Source organism: Crinia signifera, chromosome 4, assembly GCF_055691185.1.
Source record: "Crinia signifera chromosome 4, ASM5569118v1, whole genome shotgun sequence".
In the NCBI taxonomy this organism is placed as follows: Eukaryota; Metazoa; Chordata; class Amphibia; order Anura; family Myobatrachidae; genus Crinia; species Crinia signifera.
In genome coordinates, this window is record NC_139220.1 from 216,773,407 (window position 1) to 216,785,833 (window position 12,427).

General features: G+C 44.7%; 1 protein-coding gene across 5 annotated transcripts in view; it reads left to right on the forward strand.

The window, feature by feature from the left end:
• APBA2 (amyloid beta precursor protein binding family A member 2) overlaps nt 1-12,427 on the forward strand; it is a 378,680-nt gene that overhangs the window by 214,383 nt on the left and 151,870 nt on the right. For all 5 annotated transcript variants that reach the window (XM_083183774.1, XM_083183772.1, XM_083183771.1 and 2 more), the window contains one exon: nt 7,773-7,818. In XM_083183774.1, coding sequence (XP_083039900.1) covers nt 7,773-7,818 — 46 coding nt within the window. The remainder of the gene's footprint in view (nt 1-7,772; nt 7,819-12,427) is intronic.

A 12,427-nucleotide genomic window follows, 5' to 3' on the forward strand; every position in this document is an offset into this window, starting at 1 on the left:
CGGAGCACGAGTGGATTTCTCAGGTATACACCTCTTCAATCTCTGGGAACCTCCCCCATCATTCGATGGTCGCAGACCATCGAATGCAGGCCCGAGTGGTCAGGCGTGCTCAGACCACTCGGGCATTTCTCCGTGCAAAAGCAGGGATCTGGGCGGGCAGCTGACATCCGGCAATGTCATATGTCCGCCCCCTACACGTGCGTCACGGCCGCATTACCATACGTACGCCCAGCGTTTTCATGGGAACGCCCATGAAACGCGGGGTGTACACACATGGTAATGAGTCCAAACAGCCCTTCACGCCCCTCTCCTCCCCCTGTTCGTAGTGTAAACAATTCATGCGGAATTTGGACGTATGTCCCTTTCGCACATGCGCAGATATGCCTCTGCACATGCGCAAACACAAAACATCGGCGGACCGACCGCACTACGGACATTTCTGCACCAACCAGAATAACCTCCTAAGTTAGTGCAGGTGTTTGCAGCTGGGGTGTCGCATGGCCTCCTGACAGTCAGGATCCCAACGGTCAGTATATCAACATCAGAATGCTGACTGTTAAGTGCCCAGCAGTCGGGATCCCAACTTACAAGGGCTATTCTCCCTCGTGGAGGTCCACGACCCCCATTGAAGGATAATAGAACCTGTGGCGAGTGCAGCAAGCAGGGACTCCAATGTCGGTATACTGACTGTTAGGCCGCTAGACCACACAAGTGCAGCTGCATGTACTAACAAGCAACTTCCTGACTGCTTAGGTGCAACTACGACCATGATCCTGTGTGGTGCCTATTGCCAAACAACTGCTGGATATAGTAGCACCTGCAAATAAAATGACATGGCATCCTGATTGCCGGCCAACAACTGGGACCCACTGCCGAGATATACTGTGGCAGCGGTTCCTAACAGGATGTGAACTTATAAGAGCCCATGTTTCAATGACTAAATTATGACACATACATTATTCCTTTTTCCTCTATACGAAATGCAAATTTTGGGGGCATATCACAATTTTAATGATGCCCCTAAATATGATGATCATTGTTTTACTTTTAGATACAAATATGTATTTTTCTATGTGTGTGTATATTAGAATTTTGGTGGGTATTTTTATGTGCTGATATGTTTACCTACTGTATAAACCTTTTACGTTTGTACCAGTGATGTATGGTGAATCCAATATGACTTGGAAGGCACTGGCTAGTATCAGAGCCAGATTCACACACAATTACACACACACACACACACAATTACACACACACACACACACTATGGGCCTCTTTCGAACCTATTCGCTAGGCTGCATATGTTCGCAGCTTAGCGAACAGCTCAACACTGCATCTTCCCGGCCAAACACCCGCCCCTGAGCCAATCCTCATTCTAACATGCAAGGGGATGCGTTCGCTAACATATATTCTCGCATGCGGCTAAACATGAGAGAATTCATTCGATGGTTGTACACCTTTATTCCGGCCCCTATCCACCAAATTTAAGGCGGTACTGACGTCAAGTGACTTTGGCGACCCGCCCCGAGCAGGTATTCATAGGGGAACGCCCATAAAATGTTGGATGTTCCCCTGCAGCTGCCCCTGGCCCTCCCATAATACAGAATAATACAAATAGGGATGCCAATCCCGAGGCATTTTTTCAATCCCGGGATTCGGGATTGAAAAATGCTCAATCCCGGGATTCCCGGGATCCCGGGATTGGCATCCCTAGGACTCATGACCCGGGCTGGCAACCTGTTTCTGAGCTCCACGGGGCGGTAGTGGCACTGGCAACCTCCAGTGATGAGCGGCACCGGGCAGAACATATCATTGACACCCTGGCCGCCCACTATTTACTTACATTTTGCAGAGTGGACGGCCAGGCTGGTGCAGAGTGTTGTCGGGAGCCGGGTTGGGAGGGCCGCTGGCCGGGCGCTGGGATCTGGGAAGGCGGGGCGGATGGGCAGCGCAGCGTGATCTCGTCACGCTGCGTGCATTGCTACATTTCCGGGTATGGGAGATGCCGGGCAGTGTCTGAGCGAGTGCTCAGACGCTGCCCGGAATTAGACTGCGCATGCGCAGTCTAATCCCGAAATCCCGGGATTGGAAACTCCAATCCCGGGATTGAAATCCCGGCGTTTTGGGGGCCAAATCCCGGGATCCCGCCGATCCCGATCCCGGGATTGGCCACCCTAAATACAAATATTACATTTATTAGTTATACATTTCTACTTTGTATTGTTTTAGTAATTTTTCTGTAATTTTTATAGTCAAAATTCTGGAGTATACTGGAGTGTGACAAGTGAGGCCCTGCCTCCTCTGCCTCCCCTGCTTAACCTGACCGCACATCACTGCTTTGACCCATTTTTATCCTTGTTCCCCTTTTATTCACACTGCAAATGCACTGATTTCAACTCTGTTAGCCTTTGCCATATGTCATTTGCATTTGCCTTATTAACCTTCTCCAACGGCTAATTAATAGATAATAGTTATTTAAATGTTTTTGTTCTCCAATATATGCAGGTTCTCCTTTCCAAACTGGCTCATGGGAAGCTATATGAAAGTAATAAATAAAAGAAGAGTCCTTAATTTTATGACTTGCTCTATTTATTTATTCAGTAGGTTACACTGGTACACAGTGTTCCTATTCTGCAAGAAGTATTAAAGTGGCTGAGAAGTCATTATGTCTGTATTGGAGAGCAACTTTACTGACAGGTAAAAATACATTTAGGCGCTTTTCTCAAAGAAGACAAAACAAGTGGAGCAGCAACAATCCTACTTATAGGAGACAATGTAAATAATCTCAACACTGACAGCAATATAAAGTAGACTTAATAACTGTGAACAAGAAATAAGTGCTGAAATGATTACACAACATTTATTTTAAAATAATATAAAATAAATCTGTATTTGCTAAAGGAAGTGTAATTTAAAGATGTAGTTTTCCATACATAATACATAATACATACCTACCAACTGTCCTGCTTTTCACGGAAGCGTCCCGTTTTTAGGGACGTTCCCGTGGCCTGCGGTGGGGGGGGCAGTTGGGAGTCCCCCCTGTCATCCGGTGAATAGACGATGTGCACATGCGCACAGCATCTTTTACCGCAGCAGAGAGGCTGGGGGCTGGTTAGCAGCTTACAGAGCCGCTAGCCATGCCCCCACAGCAGCGAGAACGGGGCAAGAATTACATCATTTGTAGACCACCTCCCCTTGCCACTATGCCATGACCCCTAATTTCGGATACACGCCTTTGTCTTGCATGGATGTCCCTCCTTCCTTGTCTGCAAAGTTGGGAGGTATGCAAATAAGAGTTTAAATCCTCTTCTTTGAAATGGTCACTCATAAAAAAACAATGCTGATTATAATAAAGGTAACAAAGTGATTAGAATTTTTAAAATATATTTTGATACTGGTTTTGAAAGCAACAAAACAATTTGGTTATCTATTGGTTAAATCAGCATAGTCTACAGGATATTCATCTCCAGGTAGGTTCCTGTAGCGCAGAACCATCTGTTTCTTTCTCTGTCTGCTTTACCCCTATAAAAGTATGTAGGCACGGGGAAGTGCCTATACCCCTGCCAAAGTATGTGGGCCTAGGGGGAGTGTGGTGGCATGTGGGCATTGGGGAGTGTGGTGTTTACATTATACTAAAGTCATTTACCCCTGCCAAAACATGTTGGCATGGAGTAGTATGTTGTTTACTTTATACTAAAGCCCTATACCCCTGCCAAAGCATGTGGGCATAGGGGAGAGGGGTGGCATGTGGGCATAGGGGAGAGGGGTGATGTTTGCAGTATATCAAACGTCCTATAATCACTACCAAATATTTGGGTAATTACCTTATACAAAAGCCCTTATACGCCTCTCAAAGCATGTTGGCATGGGGGACTGTGGTGTTTACATTATACCAATGGTCCTATACCAACTACCAAAGCATGTCGGTATAGGGGAGTGAAGTAGCATGTGGGCATGGGGGAGTGTGATGTTTGCATTATACCAAAGGTCCTATACCCACTTTGTAAGCATGGGGAAGTGTAGTATTTACATTATAACAACGCCCTTATACATCTGCCAAAGCATGTTGGCATGGGGGAGTGTGGTGTTACAATACAATAGAGGACAAGTACAGGGTACATAAACATAGCAGGATCAGCAGACGACACTGAAATAAAAACCAGGGTGTCAGAATATCGCAGGATATTGTGCCATTGAAGTTTGTTTAAGTAAGAGAAGGAAAAGCACAATAGGGAAGAGGGCCCTGCTTGTGAGAGCTTACAATCTGAAGACAGGAGGGGCAGACAGACAGGGGTGACACAGATGGGGTAGATAGTGAGGTTAGGACAAGATTTGGCTGGGTTTTGTGAATATGTAGGTCTTGAGGGAGAGGTAATGCATTCCAGAGAGGGGGAACAGCAAATAAAAAATATTGGAGATACTGTAGGAGTGGGAGTAGGCAGGAGAGGTGTCATGTATTAGTGGAGAGGAGAGATTGGGCAGGAGTGTAAATGCAGATACGGTCAGAGATCTAATTGGAAGAGGAGTGGATGAGAGCTTTGTAAGTATGAGAAGCTTGAATTGGATTCTGAAAGGGAAGGGAAGACAATGAAGGGGAGGAGAGGAGAGGTGGATGTAGTGCGTTTGGTGTGCAATGTGAGAGAGGCATTTGTCAGGGATACCATATAGGAGATTTCAGTAGTCCGTATGTTTGTATGCTGTCTTTCTAATGTTTTATTCAAACAAATAATCTAAAAACATAAAAAATATATGCATTATCATTTTCAACTGGTGGTATACTGTAAATATAAAAATGATGTGAAGAAACCAGGTTTTTGCTGTTGTGGAATTGTGTATTAATGTCAAAGGAATTTGACATAAAATTCAATGTGTTCTCTGAAATTAGTTTGGGTATTGCTAATTAATCATTGATGTTGGGATGTGGCAGCTCAAAAAGTGTCAGCATGTGCTGGGCAGTGAAGGGGTAAACTAATTAATACTAAAATATTATTGAATGTTTAAAATTGCTCATATGATGTTACAATTTATTTATTTATTAACAGTTTCTTGTATATTGAAGCAAGTTCTGTTGCGCTTTACAATTTGGAACAGTGTTGCAACAAACCGGGTAATTGCAGACTATAAAAAAGTTATGAGGGCCCTGCTTGCATGATATCAATCTATAGATAAATAGGCACTGATACACAAGGATAGGTGTTCTTTATTGTATAATCAGTGGTTCCCAACCCTGGTCCTCAAGTACCCCAACAGTGCACGTTTTCCAGGTCTCCACACAGAATCACAGGCAAAATAATAAAGGAGCCCATACACGCTCAGTTTTTGCCGGCTCCGTTCTGTACTATGCGATGCGCGCTCCCGCGCATCACATAGTACGGTACAAAAAGTATGTGCTGCACATACTTTTTGTACTAGCTACACATTGTATCGGATCGCAGTGCATGCACAATGCATGCACAAGGCATGCGATCTGATACGATGTGTACTTTAAAAGTACACAACGCAGCCTCAAAACAGAGCGTGTATGGGCTCCTTTAGCTCTACCTGTGGATCATTTCAAATGTGCCTGAATAATGAGTGTACCTGCCGGGTGACCTGGAAAACGTGCACTGTTGGGGGTACTTGAGGACCAGGGTTGGGAACCACTGGTATAAAGTCCTCTAGATTGTAAAGGTTCTAGATGGGCTGTATGATACGGTGACCCCGCAAAGTTGGGATGGGATCAAGAGGCTGAAAAGTGTGAAATAGAAAGTTAGTGAAGATTTGTGTGGATTGTACAGTGGGGATGTAATTGGAAAGGTTTATGATGGTTATGTGGGTGGCTCTAGAATTTGATAATCTTGCCTGAAGAGGTGAGTTTCAGGGAACGCTTGAATGACTGGAGACTAGAGGAGAGTCTAATTGTACTTGGGAGGGCATTCCACAGAGTAGGTGCATCCTGAAGAAAGTCCTGCAGCCATGAGTGAAAGCAAAAAATTTGAAACGTAGATCTTGTAAGGAGCGAAGAGGTCGAGTTGGGAGATACCTTGAGATAAGAGATGTGCATTGTTGTAGTTTGGATTATAGCCATGTGTAAGTAAAAATATTTTACTTACCTCTCAACTTTATAATTTTTAGATGTGGGACCTGGCAGAGCAGCAGTGATCACAGGCTCTCCCAACCTGTCACCACTCCTGTGGCCCACTGCGGCCCACAGTGAGACAGTGACCATATAAGGGAACTGTCACACTGTAATCAGGACAGTTGGGGGATTTGATAAAAGCTTCCACTCAAGGAAGGCTTTCCACAAGATTTTGGAGTGGAATTGGTGATGTGAGGCTTGCATGCAGCTTTTCAGCCATGGAAACATTCACTAGGCGACTTTGAGCAGAGAGCAGCTCAGTTTACTCGTTTGAGCTGCTTTCAGCTCAAAAGCCGCACAACATGTACGTGGCAGCGATGAATGGTGAGCGCTGATGCATCACCATCGCAGTAGGCCATACACATGGAGTGATCAGTGCTTAATTTCTAAGCGGTCTAGTCAGACTGCTAAGAAAAGTGTCTGAACTCACCCGAGTGTACGCACCTTTAGATTTGGGTGAGGTGTGTTCAAACTGAAATCTCAATTGCAGTGTAAAGCCCTGTACACGGGGCAACAGAGTAGCCTGTACGGAGCGACCAGATAAAACACAATCGCTCACCACACATCGTGGTACACCAGTGATGCCCACTGCAATGTGAGCTGAGCAATCTGTGCAGAGCAGGGCTTTGCCTATTGTCTATAGTCGCAAGCACGGTCTTTCCCTGTGGGTGATGGCGACACGCAGGACCACACATTGTCATCGCCCCTCCATTTCTACGCAATGTAGTCAGAATGCTTAGAAATTGGGCAAACATCACCCCGTGTGTGTGCCTCTTAAGAATAAAGCAGCTAGTATTTACCCTTCAAAGATATAAAATAACTGCCCTAAATCTAACTCTCTGCACATGTTACATCTGTCCCACCTGCAGTGCAGCATAGCTTTGATCACCTGCAAAGATTGCAGCTTTGATAACAGGTCTGAACCAGGCCCAATGTACTGCCAATCTTTGATAAAAATGGTTCAATATGTTTGATGATAAATGAGTGCAGTCTGTGACTTATTGTTACTCATATGCAGTAGCAAACAAATACTTACAAAAAAAAATTGAATTGTTGAATCGTATGATCACAAAAGTAATAAATTGAACAGTAAAATATTTACACTTTTGCATTGTCTTTAATTGTCTTTCTCTGATGACCTATTTATGTGGATTATAGAAATAAAACATCTATTGTTAGGATCATTATGTAAATACTGTATGTGAAGATGATTTTTTTTCTTATATAATTACAGAATGTGTCTACAATGTGAAATATATTCCCAACATGGTAGAAAATGGATTAAACATGAATGGCAGGAATCCATTCCCAGCAGATCAGATTTCTGACATTCAGATGTGGATCTGCTCTGTTAAATATAAAACTGCTGTATTGTGCACAGTCCAGAGCGATAGGCCTACAGTATATGCAAATGACCTGTCTGGCCTCATCATGTAGTAATTGCAACAAATTAAGAAATTGTCAAACGACACACACTGCATGGCTTACCTGAATTCCAGGCTATCTGTTGCGATTATTGTATAGTTTTTTTTTTCATGATAAATAGCATAACTTACTGTAATGGCACATTTATTTCATCAACTTTATTGACTATGGAGAATATATATTCTGCTTGCAATATAATTAACAGTCTGCTTTTTTTTTTCTTTTGCAGCAGCAGCAGACAAAGAAAGTGGCATCTTTTCCTAGTTTTGTGGATGGTGAGTACTTTCTTCTGAGCCGCTGTTTTTAATGATTGACTGGGTAAAAACAGACAGTCAAAGGCATGAGGGTCCTGCTCGCAAGCTTACAATCTATAGGGAAATAGGCATTCATTTCACCAGAATGCAAAGTTTCCTGGTGTGCTGTATGATACGGTGACCCAGCAGTTTGGCCAGGGGTCAGGAGGATGGAAAATATGAAAAAGAGAGTGGATATGTGTGGACTGTACAGTGGGGATGTGATTAGAAAGGAACGGTATATGAAGGTTAATACCCCTTTCACACCAGAAAATTCAGGGACAAACCTGGGAATACGGCCCAGGGATCATGTCGGGGCATTCCTGGGTTGGCCCCTTTCACACCAGCATGCGGCCCGCCCGCATGCTCACTTTCCTGGCTGCTGCCTGTGTGCCCTGTGCCTCATAGATAGCTGCTTAACCCCTTCCCGACATTTGACGTACATTTACGTCATGGCCGGGAGGTACTTCCCGACACATGGCATAAATGTACGTCATGAGTTTAAACTGTCACTGCGTCTCGAGACGCAGTGACAGAGGGACGATGTCTGCTGTCCCTGACAGCAGACATGTCCCTGCATGCCCAGGGGGGGCTGCGATGCCGCCCCCCCGTCGGCGATCGCTGTGATTGGCTGTTCAGTGTGAACAGCCATTCACAGCGTTTTCCTGTGTTACCAGCGAATCGGACGCTCGGTAACACAGGTGTCAATCACCGCCGGGCGTCAGGGGGCATGAGGGGGTCATCGGTGACGATGACACCTCACCCCACCCTCACCCCACCTGCCCCCAAGGCTGTGATTGGTCCGTGGGACCCACGGACCAATCACAGCCAAGGCGCGACATTTAAACTGACGGTGACTGCGCTGCAGACGCCATTCCGGTCTGGAATAGCGTGCAGAACGGTCACCGTGCCTGCCTGCCGTGAATACCGACCTGATCCTTGCTAATACTTACCTGATCCTTGCAAATACCTTACCTGATCACCTTATCACTGCTTGTAGCGTGCTGGACGCTTCCTGGATCTGACTTCCTGAGACTTCCTGCTGCTGCTGCAGTGTGATAGAGAGATAGAGAGATAGAGAGATAGAGAGAGAGATAGAGAGAGATAGAGAGAGATAGAGAGATAGTGACAGAGAGAGCTATATTTTGTGTCTGCTACCCCCCCTTTTTGGGGGTGCAGGGGTTTTCTATATATAAATAACTGTCAGTGCTGCTGCTGCAGTGTCATACAGTGATAGATAGTGATAGATAGTGATAGATAGTGAGAGGTAGAGAGATAGAGAGATTTGTGTCTGCTACCCCCCCTTTTTGGGGGTGCAGGGGTTTTATTTTATATATATAACTGTCAGTGCTGCTGCTGCAGTGTCATAGAGTGATAGATAGTGATAGATAGTGAGAGATAGAGAGATAGAGAGAGATAGTGACAGAGAGTGATAGAGAGTGTATATTTTGTGTCTGCTACCCCCCCTTTTTGGGGGTGCAGTTTTTTTTATACATATAACTGTCAGTGCTGCTGCTGCAGTGTCCTAGAGTGATAGATAGTGAGAGATAGTGAGAGATAGAGAGATAGAGAGAGATAGTGACAGAGAGTGATAGAGAGTGTATATTTTGTGTCTGCTACCCCCCCTTTTGTGCTGATCAGTATATCTGTGCTGATCAGCAACTTTTTGGGGGCGCAGAGGTTTTTTTTTTATATATATACCTGTCAGTTGCTGCCAGTTGCACTGTCAGTTGCACCAAAGGTTGTGCACCTGCTGTCCCTCACTGGTAATCAGTGTCGCATCACTGATCACCTTTTTTTTTTTTTTGTGAGTGCTGTGGGGTCTTTTTTTAATTTTTTTTTTACACACACTGATTTTGTGGGTGTCCTGTGGCCACTGTGCGCCGATCAGTGACGTACATCACTGATCAGCTTTTTCGGCACAGGGTTGATCTATTTTTTATTTTTTTTTGATCAGATTCCTGTTGCCTTTGAGCGCTGTTCAGTGACAGACGTTACTGACCAACATCTGTGCTCAATTTTTGGCGCAGGACCTTTTTTTTTTTTTTTTAACCCCTTCAATTTTTTATTTTTAACCCCTTCATTTTTTTTTTTTTTTATTGGTATAAAGTATTTTTTTTTTCTGCACCACATACACACTACACACTACATACCCCCCGGATTGAAATAAAGTTTGTACCCCCCCCTACACTATACACGTGTTGAAACATTTCACTACCAGTAACACAAAAATAAAAATGGCATCCCAAATGTCCTCCCAAATGTCCTCCCAAATGTCCTCCCAGTCATCCAGGAGAATGTATTCAGTGGAGGAGGCATATGCCATGCTTGCCTCTGACTCTGACACAGGCAGTGATGCAAGCGGGGAATTTGAAGGATTTGTCTTAAGCTCCTCTTCCTCCTCTGGTGATGAGGGACCCCCTCAAAGACGCCCCCGTAGATCAGCTGAGATTCCCCCCCCAATAATTGATCTAGTATGGACCCCACCACCAGACAATTTTGAGCCCCAGGTTCCTGAGTTTTTGGCCATGCCAGGAATCCAATTTGATTCCACAGGTCTCAGAGAAATTGACTTTTTCAAATTATTTTTCTCTGATGATTTTATAAATTTAATGGTGGACCAAACTAATTTATATGCCCAGCAGTTTATTGCTCAAAACCCCACGTCATCATTTGCTAGGTGGACCCCTGTAGATGCAGTAGAGATGATGACGTTTTGGGGTCTGGTGTTTCATATGGGCATAGTAAAAAAGCCAGAAATTAGGCAATATTGGAGTACAGATGTTCTGTACAGTACTCCATTTTACCGTATGGCCATGCCCCGGACTCGATTTGAGACAATTCTTAAATTTATACATTACACCGATAATGCACAGTGCCCACCCAGAGATGATCCCACCTTTGACCGGCTATTCAAAGTCAGGCCGGTCATTGATCATTTCAGTGCCAAATTTGAAGAGGTGTACATCCCTGAAAAATTTATTTGTATCGACGAGTCCCTTATACATTTTAAAGGAAGGGTTAAATTCCGCCAGTACCTTCCCAGTAAGAGGGCAAGGTATGGCATAAAAATGTATAAACTGTGTGAAAGCACCTCAGGGTACACCCACAGGTTTAGGGTTTATGAAGGGAAGGATTCAAGAATTCAACCGCCAGAATGCCCCCCCTCCCTCGTAGGTGTTAGTGGGAAAATTGTCTGGGATTTAGTGCACCCCTTCCTGGATAAAGGTTATCACCTCTATGTGGATAACTTTTACACTAGCATCCCCCTGTTTAAGGCCCTTGGTTCAAGAGGTACAGCAGCTTGCGGTACTGTGCGCAAGAACCAAAGAGGCCTCCCAAAAACGCACATTGCCCAAGTAATGAGAAGGGGTGAAAGCAGGGGAATATGCAACGAAAATATGTTGTTGGTCAAATATAAGGACAAGAGGGATGTCCTTATACTGACAACAATTCACGGAGACAGTACCACCTCCGTCCCTGTACGAGGTACCAGTACCCACACCTCAAAACCTAATTGTATCCTGGATTACAATAGGTACATGGGCGGAGTGGATCTTTCAGATCAGGTACTGAAGCCGTACAGTGCCCTGCGGAAAACAAAAATCTGGTACAAGAAGGTGGCCGTGTATATCATCCAGATGGCACTGTATAACGCTTACGTGCTATTCCGTTCTACCGGCCAGAGGGGGACATTTATGCACTTTCAAGAGGAAGTCATAAAGGGCCTAATATTTGGGAACCAGCAGGCAGAGGGCCCCAGTACTTCTAGTACTGGCCCCCGTATTGTACCAGGGCAGCATTTTCCTGATGAAATCCCCTCCACTGGAAAAAAGGGCAGGACACAAAAAAGGTGCAAAGTTTGCTATAAAAAGGGAATAAGAAAGCAAACTATTTTCCAGTGTGACACTTCCCCCGACAAACCCGGCCTATGTATAAAGGAGTGTTTTAAAATATACCACACATCTATGGAATATTAGGTTCATAATTTCACCGTGCTTCGGGGGTCTTGCTAATGCCACATAGCACCCACCATTCATTCCACCAGAATCTGAGCCGCAAAATCCAAAAATCACTCCTTCCCTTCTGAGTCCTGCCATGCACCCAACTGGTATTTTTTGGTCACATGTGAGGCATTGCCGTACTCGGGAGAAATTGGGGCACAGATTTTGGGGTGCTTTGTCTCCTTCATTCCTTGTGAAAATGAAAAATTTTGAACCAGAACTGCATTTTTGTGTAAAAAAATGTAATTTTTCATGTTCACTGCCCAGTTTTATCAAAATTGGTGAAACCCCTGGGGGTTTGAAATGTACACTATACCCCTAGATGAATTCCCTGAGGGGTGTAGTTTGCAAAATGGGGTCACTTGTGGGGGGGTTCCACTGTATTGGTGCTTTGGGGGTCTTGCTAATGCGACATAGCACCCACCATCATTCCACCAGAATTTGTGCTGCAAAATCCAAATATCACTCCTTCCCTTCTGAGTCCTGCCACTTTTTGGTCACACATGAGGCATTGCCGTACTCGGGAGAAATTGGGGCACAGATTTTGGGGTGCTTTGTCTCCTTCATTCCTTCTGAAAATGAAAAAT